This window comes from Oncorhynchus nerka, linkage group LG5, assembly GCF_034236695.1.
Source record: "Oncorhynchus nerka isolate Pitt River linkage group LG5, Oner_Uvic_2.0, whole genome shotgun sequence".
NCBI classification, from domain to species: domain Eukaryota; kingdom Metazoa; phylum Chordata; class Actinopteri; order Salmoniformes; family Salmonidae; genus Oncorhynchus; species Oncorhynchus nerka.
Genome location: NC_088400.1, coordinates 11,151,510 through 11,171,239, shown reverse-complemented (window position 1 = coordinate 11,171,239; position 19,730 = coordinate 11,151,510). Strand labels below are relative to the sequence as shown.

At 48.7% G+C, this 19,730-nt stretch overlaps 3 protein-coding genes across 4 annotated transcripts in view; 1 reads left to right on the top strand and 2 right to left on the bottom strand.

Moving 5' to 3' along the window:
* LOC115118063 (gamma-aminobutyric acid receptor subunit alpha-4-like) overlaps nt 1–8,741 on the bottom strand; it is a 62,912-nt gene extending 54,171 nt beyond the window's left edge. Inside the window, exons 1-4 of the mRNA XM_065018365.1 lie at nt 8,607–8,741; nt 8,321–8,427; nt 8,045–8,112; nt 6,991–7,211 (exon numbers count right to left, since the gene is read on the bottom strand). Coding sequence (XP_064874437.1) covers nt 6,991–7,211; nt 8,045–8,112; nt 8,321–8,427; nt 8,607–8,644 — 434 coding nt within the window. The 5' untranslated portion in view covers nt 8,645–8,741. The remainder of the gene's footprint in view (nt 1–6,990; nt 7,212–8,044; nt 8,113–8,320; nt 8,428–8,606) is intronic.
* Nucleotides 8,742–9,045: 304 nt separating this feature from the next.
* Nucleotides 9,046–12,869, top strand: LOC115118069 (nudC domain-containing protein 2). Its single transcript, XM_029646603.2, has 4 exons — nt 9,046–9,495; nt 11,614–11,662; nt 11,798–11,949; nt 12,120–12,869. Exons 1-4 carry the CDS (start codon nt 9,307–9,309, stop codon nt 12,201–12,203), a joined length of 474 nt encoding a protein of 157 aa, XP_029502463.1. The 5' UTR covers nt 9,046–9,306; the 3' UTR covers nt 12,204–12,869.
* Nucleotides 12,870–12,912: 43 nt separating this feature from the next.
* LOC115118068 (cyclin-G1-like) lies at nt 12,913–19,496 on the bottom strand. Of its 2 annotated transcripts, none has more exons than XM_029646601.2 (6): nt 19,324–19,496; nt 17,340–17,603; nt 16,818–17,071; nt 15,736–15,814; nt 15,223–15,333; nt 12,913–14,528 (listed from the first exon to the last, which is right to left on the bottom strand). In XM_029646601.2, exons 2-6 carry the CDS (start codon nt 17,601–17,603, stop codon nt 14,337–14,339), a joined length of 900 nt encoding a protein of 299 aa, XP_029502461.1. In that variant the 5' UTR covers nt 19,324–19,496; the 3' UTR covers nt 12,913–14,336. The 2 variants fall into 2 exon arrangements, with proteins under 2 accessions (XP_029502461.1, XP_029502462.1); XM_029646602.2 differs by lacking the exon at nt 19,324–19,496 and adding an exon at nt 18,497–18,617.
* Nucleotides 19,497–19,730: the final 234 nt, after the last annotated feature.

Here is a 19,730-nt window from a genome sequence, read left to right as displayed (position 1 = left end):
CAGGAGGGTCCAGGGAGGAGGGGCTACCTCATGGTGAAGAGGTTCTACAGGAGGGTCCAGGGAGGAGGGGCTACCTCATGGTGAAGGGGTTCTACAGGAGGGTCCAGGGAGGAGGGGCTACCTCATGGTGAAGGGGTTCTACAGGAGGGTGCAGGGAGGAGGGGCTACCTCATGGTGAAGGGGTTCTACAGGAGGGTCCAGGGAGGAGGGGCTACCTCATGGTGAAGGGGTTCTACAGGAGGGTCCAGGGAGGAGGGGCTACCTCATGGTGAAGGGGTTCTACAGGAGGGTCCAGTGAGGAGGGGCTACCTCATGGTGAAGGGGTTCTGCAGGAGGGTTCAGGGAGGAGGGGCTACCTCATGGTGAAGAGGTTCTACAGGAGGGTCCAGGGAGGAGGGGCTACCTCATGGGGACGAGGTTCTACAGGAGGGTCCAGGGAGGAGGGGCTACCTCATGGTGAAGGGGTTCTACAGGAGGGTCCAGGGAGGAGGGGCTACCTCATGGTGAAGGGGTTCTACAGGAGGGTCCAGGGAGGAGGGGCTACCTCATGGTGAAGGGGTTCTACAGGAGGGTCCAGGGAGGAGGGGCTACCTCATGGTGAAGGGTTCTACAGGAGGGTCCAGGGAGGAGGGGCTACCTCATGGTGAAGGGGTTCTACAGGAGGGTCCAGGGAGGAGGGGCTACCTCATGGTGAAGGGTTCTACAGGAGGGTGCAGGGAGGAGGGCTACCTCATGGTGAAGGGGTTCTACAGGAGGGTCCAGGGAGGAGGGGCTACCTCATGGTGAAGGGGTTCTACAGGAGGGTCCAGGGAGGAGGGGCTACCTCATGGGGAAGGTTCTACAGGAGGGTCCAGGGAGGAGGGGCTACCTCATGGGGACGGGTTCTACAGGAGGGTCCAGGGAGGAGGGGCTACCTCATGGTGAAGGGTTCTACAGGAGGGTCCAGGGAGGAGGGGCTACCTCATGGTGAAGGGGTTCTACAGGAGGGTCCAGGGAGGAGGGGCTACCTCATGGGGACGAGGTTCTACAGGAGGGTCCAGGGAGGAGGGGCTACCTCATGGTGAAGAGGTTCTACAGGAGGGTCCAGGGAGGAGGGGCTACCTCATGGTGAAGGGGTTCTACAGGAGGGTCCAGGGAGGAGGGGCTACCTCATGGTGAAGGGGTTCTGCAGGAGGGTTCAGGGAGGAGGGGCTACCTCATGGTGAAGGGGTTCTACAGTAGGGTCCAGGGAGGAGGGGATACCTTATGGTGAAGGGGTTCTACAGGAGGGTCCAGGGAGGAGGGGCTACCTCATGGGGACGAGGTTCTACAGGAGGGTCCAGGGAGGAGGGGCAACCTCATGGTGAAGGGGTTCTACAGGAGGGTCCAGGGAGGAGGGGCTACCTCATGGTGAAGGGTTCTACAGGAGGGTCCAGGGAGGAGGGGCTACCTCATGGTGAAGGGGTTCTACAGGAGGGTGCAGGGAGGAGGGGCTACCTCATGGTGAAGGGGTTCTACAGGAGGGTCCAGGGAGGAGGGGCTACCTCATGGTGAAGGGGTTCTGCAGGAGGGTTCAGGGAGGAGGGGCTACCTCATGGTGAAGGGGTTCTACAGGAGGGTCCAGGGAGGAGGGGCTACCTTATGGTGAAGGGGTTCTACAGGAGGGTCCAGGGAGGAGGGGCTACCTCATGGGGACGAGGTTCTACAGGAGGGTCCAGGGAGGAGTGGCTACCTCATGGGGACGAGGTTCTACAGGAGGGTCCAGGGAGGAGGGGCTACCTCATGGTGAAGGGTTCTACAGGAGGGTCCAGGGAGGAGGGCTACCTCATGGTGAAGGGGTTCTAGGAGGGGGCTTCTCATGGGAGGGGTTCTACAGGAGGGTCCAGGAGGAGGGGCTACCTCATGGTGAAGGGTTCTACAGGAGGGTCCAGGGAGGAGGGGCTACCTTATGGTGAAGGGGTTCTACAGGAGGGTCCAGGGAGGAGGGGCTACCTCATGGTGAAGGGGTTCTACAGGAGGGTCCAGGGAGGAGGGGCTACCTCATGGTGAAGGGGTTCTACAGGAGGGTCCAGGAGGAGGGGCTACCTCATGGTGAAGGGGTTCTGCAGGAGGGTCCAGGGAGGAGGGGCTACCTCATGGTGAAGAGGTTCTACAGGAGGGTCCAGGGAGGAGGGGCTACCTCATGGGGACGAGGTTCTACAGGAGGGTCCAGGGAGGAGGGGCTACCTCATGGTGAAGGGGTTCTACAGGAGGGTCCAGGGAGGAGGGGCTACCTCATGGTGAAGGGTTCTACAGGAGGGTCCAGGGAGGAGGGGCTACCTCATGGTGAAGGGGTTCTACAGGAGGGTCCAGGGAGGAGGGGCTACCTCATGGTGAAGGGGTTCTACAGGAGGGTCCAGGGAGGAGGGGCTACCTCATGGTGAAGGGGTTCTACAGGAGGGTCCAGGGAGGAGGGGCTACCTCATGGTGAAGGGTTCTACAGGAGGGTCCAGGGAGGAGGGGCTACCTCATGGGGACGAGGTTCTACAGGAGGGTCCAGGGAGGAGGGGCTACCTCATGGTGAAGAGGTTCTACAGGAGGGTCCAGGGAGGAGGGGCTACCTCATGGTGAAGGGGTTCTACAGGAGGGTCCAGGGAGGAGGGGCTACCTCATGGTGAAGGGGTTCTACAGGAGGGTCCAGGGAGGAGGGGCTACCTCATGGGGACGAGGTTCTACAGGAGGGTCCAGGGAGGAGGGGCTACCTCATGGTGAAGGGTTCTACAGGAGGGTAAAGGGAGGAGGGGCTACCTCATGGTGAAGGGTTCTACAGGAGGGTCCAGGGAGGAGGGGCTACCTCATGGTGAAGGTGTTCTACAGGAGGGTCCAGGGAGGAGGGGCTACCTCATGGTGAAGGGGTTCTACAGGAGGGTGCAGGGAGGAGGGGCTACCTCATGGTGAAGGGGTTCTACAGGAGGGTCCAGGGAGGAGGGCTACCTCATGGTGAAGGGTTCTACAGGAGGGTCCAGGGAGGAGGGCTACCTCATGGGGAAGAGGTTCTACAGGAGGGTCCAGGGAGGAGGGCTACCTCATGGGGACGAGGTTCTACAGGAGGGTCCAGGGAGGAGGGGCTACCTCATGGTGAAGGGGTTCTACAGGAGGGTCCAGGGAGGAGGGGCTACCACATGGTGAAGGGGTTCTACAGGAGGGTCCAGGGAGGAGGGGCTACCTCATGGTGAAGGGGTTCTACAGGAGGGTCCAGGGAGGAGGGGCTACCTCATGGGGACGGGTTCTACAGGAGGGTCCAGGGAGGAGGGGCTACCTCATGGTGAAGAGGTTCTACAGGAGGGTCCAGGGAGGAGGGGGGCTACCTCATGGTGAAGGGTTCTACAGGAGGGTCCAGGGAGGAGGGGCTACCTCATGGTGAAGGGGTTCTACAGGAGGGTGCAGGGAGGAGGGGCTACCTCATGGTGAAGGGGTTCTACAGGAGGGTGCAGGGAGGAGGGGCTACCTCATGGTGAAGGGGTTCTACAGGAGGGTCCAGGGAGGAGGGGCTACCTCATGGTGAAGGGGTTCTACAGGAGGGTCCAGGGAGGAGGGGCTACCTCATGGTGAAGGGGTTCTACAGGAGGGTCCAGGGAGGAGGGGCTACCTCATGGTGAAGGGGTTCTGCAGGAGGGTTCAGGGAGGAGGGGCTACCTCATGGTGAAAGGGTTCTGCAGGAGGGTCCAGGGAGGAGGGGCTACCTTATGGTGAAGGGGTTCTACAGGAGGGTCCAGGGAGGAGGGGCTACCTCATGGGGACGGGTTCTACAGGAGGGTCCAGGGAGGAGGGGCTACCTCATGGTGAAGAGGTTCTACAGGAGGGTCCAGGGAGGAGGGGCTACCTCATGGTGAAGGGGTTCTACAGGAGGGTCAGGGAGGAGGGGCTACCTCATGGGGACGAGGTTCTACAGGAGGGTCCAGGGAGGAGGGGCTACCTCATGGTGAAGGGGTTCTACAGGAGGGTCCAGGGAGGAGGGGCTACCTCATGGTGAAGGGTTCTACAGGAGGGTCCAGGGAGGAGGGGCTACCTCATGGTGAAGGGTTCTACAGGAGGGTGCAGGGAGGAGGGGCTACCTCATGGTGAAGGGGTTCTACAGGAGGGTCCAGGGAGGAGGGGCTACCTCATGGTGAAGGGGTTCTACAGGAGGGTCCAGGGAGGAGGGGCTACCTCATGGGGAAGAGGTTCTACAGGAGGGTCCAGGGAGGAGGGGCTACCTCATGGTGAAGGGGTTCTACAGGAGGGTCCAGGGAGGAGGGGCTACCTCATGGTGAAGGGGTTCTACAGGAGGGTCCAGGGAGGAGGGGCTACCTCATGGTGAAGGGTTCTACAGGAGGGTCCAGGGAGGAGGGGCTACCTCATGGTGAAGGGGTTCTACAGGAGGGTCCAGGGAGGAGGGGCTACCTCATGGGGACGAGGTTCTACAGGAGGGTCCAGGGAGGAGGGGCTACCTCATGGTGAAGAGGTTCTACAGGAGGGTCCAGGGAGGAGGGGCTACCTCATGGTGAAGGGTTCTACAGGAGGGTCCAGGGAGGAGGGGCTACCTCATGGTGAAGGGGTTCTACAGGAGGGTGCAGGGAGGAGGGGCTACCTCATGGTGAAGGGGTTCTACAGGAGGGACCAGGGAGGAGGGGCTACCTCATGGTGGAGGGGTTCTACAGGAGGGTCCAGGGAGGAGGGGCAACCTCATGGTGAAGGGGTTCTACAGGAGGGTCCAGGGAGGAGGGGCTACCTCATGGTGAAGGGGTTCTACAGGAGGGTCCAGGGAGGAGGGGCTACCTCATGGGGACGAGGTTCTACTGGAGGGTCCAGGGAGGAGGGGCTACCTCATGGTGAAGAGGTTCTACAGGAGGGTCCAGGGAGGAGGGGCTACCTCATGGTGAAGGGGTTCTACAGAGGGTCCAGGGAGGAGGGGCTACCTCATGGGAAGGGTTCTACAGGAGGGTCCAGGGAGGAGGGGCTACCTCATGGGGACGAGGTTCTACAGGAGGGTCCAGGGAGGAGCGGCTACCTCATGGTGAAGGGGTTCTACAGGAGGGTCCAGGGAGGAGGGGCTACCTTATGGTGAAGGGGTTCTACAGGAGGGTCCAGGGAGGAGGGGCTACCTCATGGTGAAGGGGTTCTACAGGAGGGTCCAGGGAGGAGGGGCTACCTCATGGTGAAGGGGTTCTGCAGGAGGGTTCAGGGAGGAGGGGCTACCTCATGGTGAAAGGGTTCTACAGGAGGGTCCAGGGAGGAGGGGCTACCTTATGGTGAAGGGGTTCTACAGGAGGGTCCAGGGAGGAGGGGCTACCTCATGGGGACGAGGTTCTACAGGAGGGTCCAGGGAGGAGGGGCTACCTCATAGTGCAGAGGTTCTACAGGAGGATCCAGGGAGGAGGGGCTACCTCATGGTGGAGGGGTTCTACAGGAGGGTCCAGGGAGGAGGGGCAACCTCATGGTGAAGGGGTTCTACAGGAGGGTCCAGGGAGGAGGGGCTACCTCATGGTGAAGAGGTTCTACAGGAGGGTCCAGGGAGGAGGGGCTACCTCATGGGGACGAGGTTCTACAGGAGGGTCCAGGGAGGAGCGGCTACCTCATGGTGAAGGGGTTCTACAGGAGGGTCCAGGGAGGAGGGGCTACCTTATGGTGAAGGGGTTCTACAGGAGGGTCCAGGGAGGAGGGGCTACCTCATGGTGAAGGGGTTCTACAGGAGGGTCCAGGGAGGAGGGGCTACCTCATGGTGAAGGGGTTCTACAGGAGGGTCCAGGGAGGAGGGGCTACCTCATGGTGAAGGGGTTCTGCAGGAGGGTTCAGGGAGGAGGGGCTACCTCATGGTGAAAGGGTTCTACAGGAGGGTCCAGGGAGGAGGGGCTACCTTATGGTGAAGGGGTTCTACAGGAGGGTCCAGGGAGGAGGGCTACCTCATGGGGACGAGGTTCTACAGGAGGGTTCAGGGAGGAGGGGCTACCTCATGGTGAAGAGGTTCTACAGGAGGGTCCAGGGAGGAGGGGCTACCTCATGGTGAAGGGGTTCTACAGGAGGGTCCAGGGAGGAGGGGCTACCTCATGGGGACGAGGTTCTACAGGAGGGTCCAGGGAGGAGGGGCTACCTCATGGTGAAGAGCTTCTACAGGAGGGTCCAGGGAGGAGGGGCTACCTCATGGGGACGAGGTTCTACAGGAGGGTCCAGGGAGGAGGGGCTACCTCATGGTGAAGGGGTTCTACAGGAGGGTCCAGGGAGGAGGGGCTACCTCATGGGGACGAGGTTCTACAGGAGGGTCCAGGGAGGAGGGGCTACCTCATGGTGAATGGGTTCTACAGGAGGGTCCAGGGAGGAAGGGCTACCTCATGGGGACGAGGTTCTACAGGAGGGTCCAGGGAGGAGGGGCTACCTCATGGTGAAGGGTTCTACAGGAGGGTCCAGGGAGGAGGGGCTACCTCATGGGGACGATATTCTACAGGAGGGTCCAGGGAGGAAGGGCTACCTCATGGTGAAGGGGTTCTACAGGAGGGTCCAGGGAGGAGGGTCTACCTCATGGTGAAGGGGTTCTACAGGAGGGTCCAGGGAGGAGGGGCTACCTCATGGTGAAGAGGTTCTACAGGAGGGTCCAGGGAGGAGGGGCTACCTCATGGTGAAGGGGTTCTACAGGAGGGTCCAGGGAGGAGGGGCTACCTCATGGTGAAGGGGTTCTACAGGAGGGTCCAGGAGGAGGGGCTACCTCATGGGGACGAGGTTCTACAGGAGGGTCCAGGGAGGAGGGGCTACCTCATGGTGAAGAGGTTCTACAGGAGGGTCCATGGAGGAGGGGCTACCTCATGGGGACGAGGTTCTACAGGAGGGTCCAGGGAGGAGGGGCTACCTCATGGTGAAGGGGTTCTACAGGAGGGTCCAGGGAGGAGGGGCTACCTCATGGTGAAGGGTTCTACAGGAGGGTCCAGGGAGGAGGGGCTACCTCATGGGGACGAGGTTCTACAGGGGAGTCCAGGGAGGAGGGGCTCGGGCTCAGGTTACCTCATGGTATAGAGGACGGTCCCGTTCTGCATGATGCGGAACAGCTTGTTGGGAGTGGTCATATTGTGTGCGATGGACTTCCTGGAGTTCCTGAAGAACGTGTCGGGTGTCCAGATCTTATCCACCATCTTGTTGTTGAGACGCAGGATCTCCACTGCGCCGTCGTACTTCAGCCTCTCGTCCACCCAGGTCTGTCTGAAGAACATGTCGATGGTGTACTCCTGAGGAGGAGATAGAAGGCCGGGCATGAGATGACTAATCACCAGACAGGTTCTGGATCTAGAATGTAGATCTAGAATCTATATTCTACAGTCCTGAAGAAGGCCAGAGGAATGTACAGTATGATATGCAGGTCCTTCTCCAAACCACAGACATAACACATGTGTTTCTAACTAACTGTCTACAGTTAAATCCATTCGAACAAGCCAGTCCAGAGAGATGATGAGATGATTAGGACAATAACTACCTATAGATATTCATTCATCAATGCATTTGAGTATTCAGTTTGCTTGACATATTGATCTAGAAGCTGAAATAAACATTCTGCCAGACCAGGACCCTCCACTAGTTAGTGTATTGAAACAGACTAATCAAACTAAATGGCTCATTATCTACAGTATAAAGCAGTCTGTCCATAAGGCAGCTGTGCAGTGGAACATTTTATTTTAGGAATGTTTATTGAACCTTTATTTAACTAGGCAAGTCAGAACAGATTCTTATTTACAGTGACGGTCTACCTCGGCCAAACCCTAACCCGGACGACGCTGGGGCAATTGTGCGCCGCCCTATGGTACTCTCAATCACGGGCCGGTTGTGATACAGCCTGGAATCGAACCAGGGTCTGTAGTGACTCCTCTAGTACTGAGATGCAGTGCCTTAGACCGCTGCTCCACACGGGAAGCTCAGTTGTCACCCATATGTAATAACAGTATGTAAACATAACATATAAAGTTGCTAATTTACATTCACAGTTGCTCATTTACATTCACAGTTGCTAATTTACATACATTATGTGACAGTAAGCCTATGTGGGAATATGCTGAGTGTCTCTTACCATTTCCACGTCTGATACTGGTCCAAAGCTGGTGACAAAGATATCTGTTTTCACCTCTGTAATCATACCTGAAAAGGATATAGTGATTTTAATTGTTGCCCATGAAAATATGGAAAAGCTGTAGACTATAAACAATTATTTTAGAGAATCTAATCAGGTAAAAATACTGTACAATGTAATATCCCAACTAGGCTATTTCTCATTTATTCAATGAAAGTTTCTGTAGATGTAAGATACAGGACAATCAATCAGAATAGACGTCTAGGACAGTCCCACCTCCGGATCCTGGCCGCAACCGGTTGTCATAACCATCTAGTAGTCGGTCCAGAATACGGGTGATGTTTTCACCTGCGTAGCTTTCTTGTCCATAGACACGGCCAACACTGAAATCAATACAATAATAATTGATGGAATTTTGGTACTGCCCTGTGTAAGCCTATAAACATAGTAGGTTGAACCTATTAGGATTGGTATGTTTATTATCATACATCATTTATATACATTCAATAACCTATAGAGGCCTACCCAATGATACAATAGGAAAAAAGGTTATTTTACTCACCAGGTCAAAGTGACCAAAATCAGAATCATGATACCCATCCTTGCCAGCAGGTTATGCAAAACATTCCCTGTCAAACTGAGTGTAAATTAAATAGTCAGCCTTTCTCTGTCCTCCGCTAGTCTAAACTGAATGTATTTTAAACACAAGGATTTGTGAAGTAATCGAATTAGGAGATTAGCACAGAAAATCCAACCCATGTTTAGACTGGGACACTTGTTAGGAAAAGAGAGTGATGACAGAATAGATGGAGAAATGTAAACATTTGAACTGTTATTGTATACTCGGGGAACTATACTCTTCCAGTTGTTAAAATGTATAATCTCGGATGGAATTTCAAGGCTGTGTGTGTTATTTTTAGATCAAGATTCTTGACCCCTTGACCATTGCGCGTCTAAACAGCAGGTGGCGCTCTCTGTTCCTTTTTGGCGGTTCAGCCACCGGAAACTCAACTAGCGAGGAAGTAACTCCAGAATGTTTCTGGAAAAACTAACTGACTGGCGTAAACACTGTGCTATACAATTTTGGTCATATTTTCTAGCCAGCTTATGCGTATAAGTATATGTTTTGGAATGGTTACAGATCGTTGTGTCGGTACAAGTTAGGACCTGAACATCGTTTGAGAGAATAAACAACATTTAGCTAGCTAGCCGGTTAGCTAAGTATCCGATCAGGAGGCGTGAGAGGGTCGCTAGCCAGCAGCATGTCAGTCCACTTCGAGGAGAGAAGTGGTGTTATCCCGTGTAAAACACCATGGGGAAACTGGTCCCAAACCATGGAGGAGGTATTTATTGAAGTGAATGTACCACATGGGACGTCTGGCAAAGAAGTCAAATGTAACCTGGGATCCAAACAGATAGAACTACACGTCAAAGGACAACAAGTCTTCAAGGTAGGCATCACAACAAACACATTTCAAAGTAACGTAGTGAATGTTAATAAGGGTTAGCGACATGAACAAAATCAGAACATTCTGGAATGAAAATGGATGGCCCCCCCTTTAGTAAAAATATATTTAACTTAAACCCACCCTGAACGTTTGCAGAGAAAAAAAACAAGTGACCCTCGTTTACCCCAAATAATAATCAAAACAAAGGGGATAGCAGAGAACATGTCTACTGTTTAAACTCACTTCTTGGACAGACCAAAGCCTTAGATATGCAGTTTTAGAAAGTGTTCTTAGTCCTAAGCATTACATGGATGGCACACAGGCCTGCGGGCCAGATGGTTATGGATTCGCAGACCACGATGGACAAGAGTAGGGGTGGAAAGATCTCCTTTAAAGTAAAAGCATTGCATGATTCTATCATCATGTTTTCAGGTCCGAGGAAAAATACATTTTCATAAAAATGTCATGCAATTCTATGTCATTTTAGAATAATATTTTTTAATAGCACACAAATTACTGAAATTCCAGGCTAAGACTCTCTCTTATGCCAAATCAGTGTTTCTTGTTTGCAACAAAACTGTCCCTGTTTGCAAATAATTAAAACTGAGATGTCATTAGGAATCTGAGCATGGTACTTATAAAAGTTAGGCCTACCTTTCCTACCGAGACAGAGGCCTACCAATGCAGAAAAATGTAAGCTTTAACTGCTGGCTACTCTTCCATGTCTTATCCCAACGAGAGAAGGTTACCAGTGTTTCCTTAAAAGTTGTCAGGGTTTAAACATCCTTCTATTTTACTGAAAGTTAATAGCTTAATCAATTTGATTACCTCCCAAGCAAAGTCTATTTTTTTGTGTCCTCTAGAATAAAACATTGCCGACCAAAACGCTGTTATACAGTAGATCACTTTATATGATCAGATCCGTTTTTATTTTCTTCAAAATCTTAAACTAACAAGGGGTAGGTCTGGGCTTTTTGCCCTTTTCTTTAATTAAAGGTAGGCCTATGGCATACCCCCTCAATTCGAGTCTTGGTTTTAACTTACCCTACCTCCATGTCAGTGACAGACTGTTATTTAAAGAGTGCATGGTGGGTGAAGGAATTGACAGACAAATCTATGCCCTCTGTCTCAAACCGAACAGAACATCAGCTATTGAAGTTGATCTCCCTCTTCTTCATGCCCTCTGTCTCAAACCGAACAGAACATCAGCTAGTCCACAAGTAAGATTCTTTTCAGAAGAAGCCTTTTCCCTGAACAGCCATTGGTTAGGCAGCACACAAAACGCTTTTGATCAGCAAGAGCTGAGCAGGCAGGGATTCATGGTTGGAGTATCCATTGCCGTGTGTAATGCAGCCTAGTTTATTTAACACCATCCCAGCTGCTATCTTAGAAATATAGTGCTTCTCCCAGCATGCACTTCGTAGCCAATAGCAGCTATGGATCATTTGATTGAGACCACACTAAATAGCCTATAGGCACACTTGATATTGCGGCCCAGCGGAGTATCAGAGATGAGGGGCGGCATCGGACACATCAATATGTAGCCTAATAAGCAACTCATTCTAAAACATTGATAAATATTGACATTTCATAAATTACATGACCCTCCCCTGGACTATATGATTAAAAAATACTTAAACCCTCTCCTTGACTGCAATTGGAAAAAGCATGACCCTCCCCCATTTTCCTCCATGCAATCAAATGTGTACATGCTGAGGCCATCCTTCCAAAACTCATCTTGTTTTACCTGCATAGGTGACTCCCAGATAATTACCACAACATGCATTTTCCCAAGTACACATTATTTAATGTAACATGCATATAAAGATGTAGCTATAACATAGTTATCTACAGAATGGTTTCTGAAGGTGCTTCTCTCTGATTCAGGTCAGCCTAACGTAGCAGGTGTTCCCACATGTTTTTCCCAGGGGAAATAGAAGTTAGGTTGAAAATACTGTATCCCTGAGAAACTGTTTTCTGGCAAACCCATATATGCTAGATTCAGGTGAATTTGTCTAGTCATGTGATTGTAAACTGCAAGCTTATTGGTCCATTTTTAATTACCTGATTGGTTGTAGGTAGGATTGTGTTTGCTTATAGTCATGTCTCTTGTACTTCCAGGGTAAATTATTTGGCATCACTGTTGCGGATGAAGGAACGTGGACATTAGGTGGGTTTCTACTCATTCAAATCAACACAATGGTTGATTTGATGCAAGGTTTACATTGTCTTTCACTCCCCATCCCGTGGAGAAGTCATTAGCAGATATTGGTTGAAAATGAAGCCTAAGCGATCTCTTTTCCAGAGGACAAGTGTCTGATCCGTATCGTGCTGATGAAGACGAACAGGGAGGCAGGTAACTGCTGGTCCTCTCTGCTAGAGGGAGAGTACTGTGCTGATGCCTGGCTCCAGGACCAGATGCAGAAGAAACTAACTCTGGAGAGGTTCCAGAGAGAGGTGAGTCATACGAGACAGTCCCACACAGAGCCTAAAACACTTGACTACACTTCTCAATGGCCTCTTTCCTTCATCCACGTAAAACATGGATAGATGGAGGCATATTAACATGCAGGCTTTCTCTCTACATTAAATGAATGTTGCTGTGTCACTTCCCACTGTGTCAACAGAACCCTGGCTTTGACTTCAGTGGAGCAGAGATCTCTGGGAACTTTGCAGGTGGTGGGCCAGACTTCTCCAGCTTGCAGAAGTGACAGTTGTTAAACAGCAAAGGGGACCCACCCCACAGTACAGTATGCCCGAGACTGTCAAATGGACACTGTTGAGGCTTGCTAAGGCCTAGGGGTGAAGAGATTGTGCTGTGTTTATAACCAAGTGGGAAGGTGGTATTTACCACATACGACTGGGGAAAATCCGTTTGAAGGCCCCTCCAACTGGTAATTACTGGTGGGAAACTACTCGTTATATATCGGCTATCATCCCTGAGCACCGACTTGTCCCACATGCTGACCTCGTCACCTACAAATGAAATTACATTTTCAGCAGTTAAATCTAAATATTTTTTAACACTTGTTTACAAGCATGGTGTTTCAACCGTTCAAAGCATATGAATGCAGCCAACTGATATTTTCAACTTCACAACTGTAATTACCACCTTCCCGCTTTGGTTATGAACTCAGTGCAGGATGAGCAGTTGCCTTTGGGCAAAGAACAGACAATGATTAGAATATTCTATCATTTGAAACTATAAGCCATAACTGTACAAACCCACATCCTTTTCTTTCAACCCTTGTATACATTTAGGATTGGCTTTTTTTTTTTATTCTGCCAAACCTTTCAGACTGCATTGCCACAATTCAGTTAAATAGCTTGTCAGTATGGAAATTCTGCTGTGATTTACAATAAATGGTTGAAAAGTTGTTTTGATGGATGTGGTTTCAGAACATTGACAGTGCAACCAAACAGCTTTTCAATATTGTTTTATTGAAAGGTGTAAACACATGGGTTGAACAGGTGGTGTAAATCCAATTTTAAGGAAAAGTTTTCAAATTCCAGAACATCAACTTCAAATTCTTAACGAACAACTTCATTTTTCAGATCAATTGTGGGGCCTATGGTCAAATGCAAATCACAAACCAACTTCATTTCTTATATCTACTGTGCTTACCTAAGTGACTTAAGAGTGCATTTTTCAAATGGTTGTTTTCTAAAGGCTAAGATTTTGCCACAAATCAAGGTAATTCAACATCGCATTATGTAATCGTGACCGTTGTTAGTAACCGTTAACATTACATTAGAAGATAGTGGTCGTGTCCAAAATGGCACCCTAGTGGGATACCATGTCATCCACAGCCAGTTTCAGCATGCTAACCTGCAAGCTAAAAACCAATGCATGTGCAGGATCACCTCACCACCGAGGAAACCTCACCACCGAGGAAACCTCACCACCGAGGAAACCTCACCACCGAGGAAACCTCACCACCGAGGAAACCTCACCACCGAGGAAACCTCACCACCGAGGAAACCTCAAACGCCCTCCACAAGTACAAAAAAAAGCATATTAATATTTCAATAGTAAAAAAGGAAACGGTCACCTTGGGTAGAGGAGTGCATTTTTAGGCCAGTTCGTCAACCTAGGGTGGAAGTTAAGGGTTTTGGGTCCGATTTCTTGGTTCCATTGTTTTTGCATTTTCACAAAACCCTTCTCCCTCCTCTTCCACATAGTGGACTGAGGACCTAGGTGGTTCTATACTTCATTGCTTAAAACCAGCAACCACGATAGAATACTATGCAGAGTATTCATGTTGGTACTGATTCAGATAAGAACATACTGTATACACGCGTGCAAGCATTTCAACCAGGAAGGATTTAACCTTCGCTAGATGGCAGCGGATAAACCCACTCTTGACCGGGCATTACTCCCTTAGTGTGCCTTCTCGATGGCACCCTATTCCCTTCAAAGAACAAAAGCAGCTCTTATCAAAAGTAGTGCACTATATAGGGAATAGAGTGCCATTTCAGATGCACACTTAGTCAATGAAGCAGATGTAGGCTAATAAAGTGAGCTTATTCAAAAAGTACCATGAGAACAAAAAACAGGAGAAAGGGGGAAATAAGTTTGTTACAGGTTTTCCCCTTAAAGAACTGCATCATCCATAATGCAGTTCTGTAAGGGAAATAGGTTAGTGATGGAGGTAGGTGACCACGTAGCAACAGCAGAGGACAAGAAGTTGTGTTTTTTGGGGGGCTTTTAGGCAATTTCTTTCCTCCCCCCATTTAAACTGAAAAACAAAATGTTTTTTTAGGGGAGAAGAGGTGGTAGCCTACTTCTCCTTTTGTATCGGTGTACTCCTACTTTTGTATCAGTGGTCACCCAGCCCCAGGGTTCAGTAGGCGGACTCGGGGATTGTGGGCATATGGGCGATCTTGTAGTAGCTGTGTTTCAACGTGCGTTGCGTTCTGCCAGAGAGGATCCAACGAAGCCTCTGGCTGTTGGGCCTGGAGACCCTGGTGGTTGAATACTCAATGAGACACTTCATAACCAACTCTGTCACGATAACCAGGTCTCCTTGTCGGACCTGAGAAAATACGAAGAAACGGGGAGAGGAAAAACAGAATTATCATGCAGAACGTCCGAGCAGCAATTTATTTTAAAACCCTGTCAATCAGAGAGCTTTTGTTGGTCCGTTTCCCCCCTTTGTATCATTAACAACCCAGAGAAGGTTCCCAATTCCAAAGGTTCTAAAATGGAACATGACCTACATGTTCAATCAATTTGCCTACATTCGCCATGAACCCTCAACATTAGGTAATCCGAACACGCAGAGCTCCACCTCATAGCCAACGGTGGATGTGGTTCAAAGGACACCTTATTCTCTGTAGCGACTGCAATACTTTTGACCAGGCCCATAGGGCTCCATTCAGGACACAGAACACCTTCCGATGCTGGGTTGTGTTCATTCGGCACCAAACGGGGTGGGAGGGGGACCTTGGGCTAGTCCAATAAGAAACTTGTTTTATTTGAGCGTGTCTTCCCTCTCGTTTTCCATTTCAAACATTTACTGTTGTACGTCCTAATGAACAAAACCCTGGTTAGTATCCTGTTACAACAGACATGTTTGGGGAGTGATGACACTGGGGTGGTAGCCTGAATCCCAGATCTTTTTGTAACCTCTTGCCAACAGCTATTCCCAATGTTTGGTGTGACAACAGACGCAAGACAGTACAAACAGATCGGAGTCCAGGCTAGCTGGCTAGACAGTAAACACTCACAGTGAGTTGCTGCTGTAGACACTGGAAAGTGTTGAGCAGCTTGTCTATGTGCTCATGGTCATGTTGCTCCTGAAGCTCCAAGGCCAACAAGGACAGGGCAAGCAGAGAGGGCTGTGGAGAGAGAAAGAGGGGGAAGAAATTAGGTTAGTATGAAAACTAAATATTAAGAGTGATCTTTTTATATATACATTTTACAGTCTTTCACCCTCAAAGCTCATCAACCCCTTTCCCAACTGCCCAAAATAGGCCGAGATGCAATGTCACAACATGAACTAGCCTACATATCTCAACTGCCCAAAATAGGCAGAGATTCAATGTCACAACATGAACTAGCCTACATATCTCAACTGCCCAAAATAGGCAGAGATCCAATGTCACAACATGAACTAGCCTACATGCCCCTTGCTGCTGTATTTTATAGTCAAGTTAAATTGGTTTTCCTTGACACATAGTATTTAGATATTCTGAATTAGACAAACATTTGTTTTGACACAGAGAACTACAGTATCTTACCTTGACTTTGGAGAAAGTGAAAGAGCAATGGCAGGCTTTCAGCTGTGCTTCTAGTCTCTCAACATTCATGATCTCCTTGCTATGGAGAGAGAATTTGTTTTAATAAATTCTGTTCAAGTTGCTTGTAGAGTAAGGCATAAGAGATAAAGGGAAATTGTCATATGTAAATGACATGATGCACTGAACAAAAATATAAAACACAACAGGGGTGGTGATACAGTCCTTGCCATAATATGGACATGTTAATTGAAATGCATTCCATGTGACTACCTCAAAGCTGGTTGAGAGAATGCAGGGAGTGTGCAAAGCTGTCAAGGCAAAGGGTGCCTATTTGAGGAATCAAAAATATATTTTTTATTTAACACTTGTTACTACATGATTCCATGTGTTATTTTTCATAGTTTTGTGACGTCTTCACTAGTATTTTACAAAGTAGAAAAATAGTAAAGAATTAAGAAAAAACCCCGAATAAGTAGGAGTCCAAACTTTTGACTAGTAGAGTATATATGTGAAACTGAGTTTTAGTTAAATGCATCAACTTTATCCACATTATCCAAATCCCCCTGATATCCAGCCACTACTTTTAGAGAGTATTCACGGCATGTTTGAACACAAGCCGTCAGACAGGCTCAATCAGCTGCTTTGTGGAACGGCCTTATAATGAACAAATAACGCAATAGCTGATTTATCTACTAACCTAGTGCACAAGTTTACTGCAGGTATTTAAACAAATATTCCTAATTATGAAAAAAACGTATTAAATCATACTGTGGGGTATCTCAAAATAGCCTGATATACGGTATCTATCAGGGGTGTCAAACTCATTTTGCACCGGGGGCCACATTCGGTCTCCCACGAAGACCGGAGGGGCGCACTAAAATCAGGTGATTATTAGCGAACTGGACACAGTTAAGAAACTATGAATATAGGTCCATTATCCTTTCTACCATTTGTCATTTTGAAGTATATTCGCATTAGTATCTTATTTTATTCAAAACACCCACAGGCCGAATGCCATATGTTTGACACCCTCGATATATACAGTATACCGTCCAAGCCTACTATATCTACAGTCATCGTACCAGTCATCTTCAAGCGTGTCCTGTATCCGGCTGTAGAACAGCCTGAGGAAGTAGAGGGCTGTGGGGGCTTTGACCTTCCAGTAGAGTTTCTGCAGAATTATCTTCTCCATCCTCATCATGTCAGACACAGTGAAGCGGTTCTGGCTGATTCGGATCAGCTCGTTGGCCATGGGGACATTCTTCTTCTCCTCCGTGGTCTTCACAGCGATGTAGAAACAGGACAGGCCCACGCATGACAGGTGCTTCGGCTGGATCTGGGAATGGGAGAAAGGTTAAAAGGTTATGTTTAAAATGAGTTCTTGAATGTCATTCATTTTAGGGGTAATCGTTGAAATATTTTCACAGTGAAGAGCCTGTACAAGACTCTGATATTACAGAATAGACATGTATGATTTTACAGTCCTTGCACCAAGTTAACAGTCATGCGTTTCCCTTCCCTTGCTTACTCAGCTAAAACCAAATTAATAAAAAGACAGATTGGAATAATTCCTAATCAAACCCTGTCTGATGTCCAGGCCTTACCTTCATGACAGCGAGGAAGCGGTCCAGCAGGTTGACGGCCAGGGAGAAGGTCTCTGCGCTGAAGCCAAAGAACCTGGTCAGAGACAGGAGGTCCTTCACCTCGTACTCCCTAAGCCGGGCGGTCATCCTCAGGCCGTTGTCATGGGCCGTCTCAATGATCCTCAGCCCGCTCAGCTTGGGCTGGTACCTGAACTCCTGGTCAGTCAAGGCCTTCAACTGCACAGCAAAGGCCAGAGCCCCTGGTCCAGTCACTGTGTGAAGCATCTATGGAGAGGGAGAGAATGTAGTTATGCAATTATTAAAGTACATTATTCATTCAAGGGAATTGATTCATAAGAGGGGTGGGTATCATTTGTCGAACGTTCCAACAGGAATCTGTTCCAAAAACTTGGTAAGGTACAAGGATGCCAACGAACAATGCATACAAAAGTAGCACAAACAATTCACCTAGTTAACTAGCTGCCGACTCACCACGTTAGCTTATTCTTAATGTTTGTCCATGGGCTACCAGAGTGAGGACAGACATTTTTCGGAATTAACGCGTTAAGTGAAAAAACTTCGTATGCGTCGTTTGTTGGCAACCTTGTTATTTACGAAGCTTTTCTAACAGATTCCTGTTGGAACGTTACACAAATGATACCCACCCGAATAAGACCTTAAATATTAAGCTTTTTCCAGTTAGGACAGTAACCATTTAGTTACATCTGTGTAAGAGGGATAGTATTGATAATATTTCACAAACCATAAGTAGCCTAGCCTACTTAAAACAAGTTTGGGGATGTTTTGGCAGTATGTGTCACAATGTTGGAAACGTGTGAATATTTTGGGGAAGTAACTGCCCAAAGCTATTACTCCTAATATTGAGCCCATTACACTCACTGGAGTATCTGATTTAAGCTTTGAAAAGGCTTTTAGGCTACCAGTGCCAGCCACTGGCTGCTGGTAAGCTGTGACTTTAAAAAACAAAACAAAAATAGAGCTCAAACTCTGCTCTTAGCGAAAATGTTTTGAGTTGCCTTTCTAGCTAATACCCCATGTTAGAGTTGACATTTCCTCTTCCAATCATATAATGTGGAGAGATCAAAAATAATGAAAAGTACCTACAAAATAAAGTATTTCTGAAATGTTGATTAGTTGTCCTTGCCATTATAATTCACCTGATGAATTAGACGTATGATGTGGGTTCCTGGATCGCCGGTTTACCTGGGAGGGGGGTCCCTGGGTAAGATAAGGTTCAAGTCCCCTGATCTAGCTGATTACAGTATATCGTCATGTCCTCCTTCTCCCCGGTCACCATGAATATGTAACGAACTGGATCGAACTGGTCTGAAACCTACTATAGGGGGTGGCAACTTACTACTTACTGCATGGGACATGTCTGGACATGTTAAAAAAGTAGCTCGTCTATCACATACACCCGCCAAATGATATAAGTATCTCTCTGTGTAAACCATTAGCAATCCAGTTGAAACGAACAATAAACCAATACCATTTAAAATAGAAAAACGACAATCTTTACTAGTGTGAGATGTGAACAAATAAAAAGTTAAGGAGCCTGCGTCATTACGCAGCGAGGTCTGCGTGATGTGTCAGGACATGTTCCCTGCCCATAGAGACCAATGGAGGATCCGAAACACCGACGGTAGCGACTTAAACGCAGCTAATTCTACAACAACGTATACATATTTCGGATCCAAACAACAAGTGTATGCATTATCAATTGGATGTTTTTGTTCAAATTGCATCTACAACAGAGATTATTCACAAAATAGGCTCTTTTATGAGTTGAAGGCACAGCAAATGGACAGTAGGCCATGGCAAAATAAACCGGTAACCCGTTAAGGCTACAAAATCCAAAATAACCAAACGACCATGTAGGATATCGTTGAAACAATATTGCTACATAACGACACGGTTCACCATTGTAACTAGCGCCTGGAAATTAACGAGAAAGATGTATAATGGTGAAAACGAGTGTTCTTACCTTGTATTTGATATGAGGAGCGTTGGTTGTTGCAGTGGAACGTATCCAAACGTATAAAAGACAATAGTTACAGGAACAGATTACAGTAGGTACTTTAAATAAGAAAGCATTCAGAAAATTTAATTTGACCTCCTATGCACACCCCTTACCCTTGGCGTAAGGCAAAAGAAAAGGGTTTTTCAGCCTTTAGTACTACTCCAAGACCATGCCCAAAAATAGCAAGGTCTAATTGGCCCGTGGTAAAACGACACACCCTACTTCTCCGTTTTCATTCGATATAAACCCATCCATCAGCAAGAAAGTCACACCCTTCACAGTAGTGGGTGGGGTTATGTTATCATGGGGAGAGTAGAGGCAGGCCTTTGGAGAAAGAACGAGCCCCGGCACCTTGGAACGCACAGAGTTCC

Excerpts from the sequence above, each read along its gene's own strand:
- LOC115118069 (XM_029646603.2), top strand. The coding sequence starts at position 9,307 with ATGTCAGTCCACTTCGAGGAGAGAAGTGGTGTTATCCCGTGTAAAACA. Across the intron at positions 9,496-11,613 it reads AAGGACAACAAGTCTTCAAG|GGTAAATTATTTGGCATCAC; the intron begins GTAGGCATCACA and ends TTGTACTTCCAG. Across the intron at positions 11,950-12,119 it reads TGGAGAGGTTCCAGAGAGAG|AACCCTGGCTTTGACTTCAG; the intron begins GTGAGTCATACG and ends CTGTGTCAACAG.
- LOC115118068 (XM_029646601.2), bottom strand. The coding sequence starts at position 17,603 with ATGCTTCACACAGTGACTGGACCAGGGGCTCTGGCCTTTGCTGTGCAG. Across the intron at positions 17,072-17,339 it reads GCTTCCTCGCTGTCATGAAG|ATCCAGCCGAAGCACCTGTC; the intron begins GTAAGGCCTGGA and ends TCCCATTCCCAG. Across the intron at positions 14,529-15,222 it reads GTCTACAGCAGCAACTCACT|GTCCGACAAGGAGACCTGGT; the intron begins GTGAGTGTTTAC and ends GTATTTTCTCAG.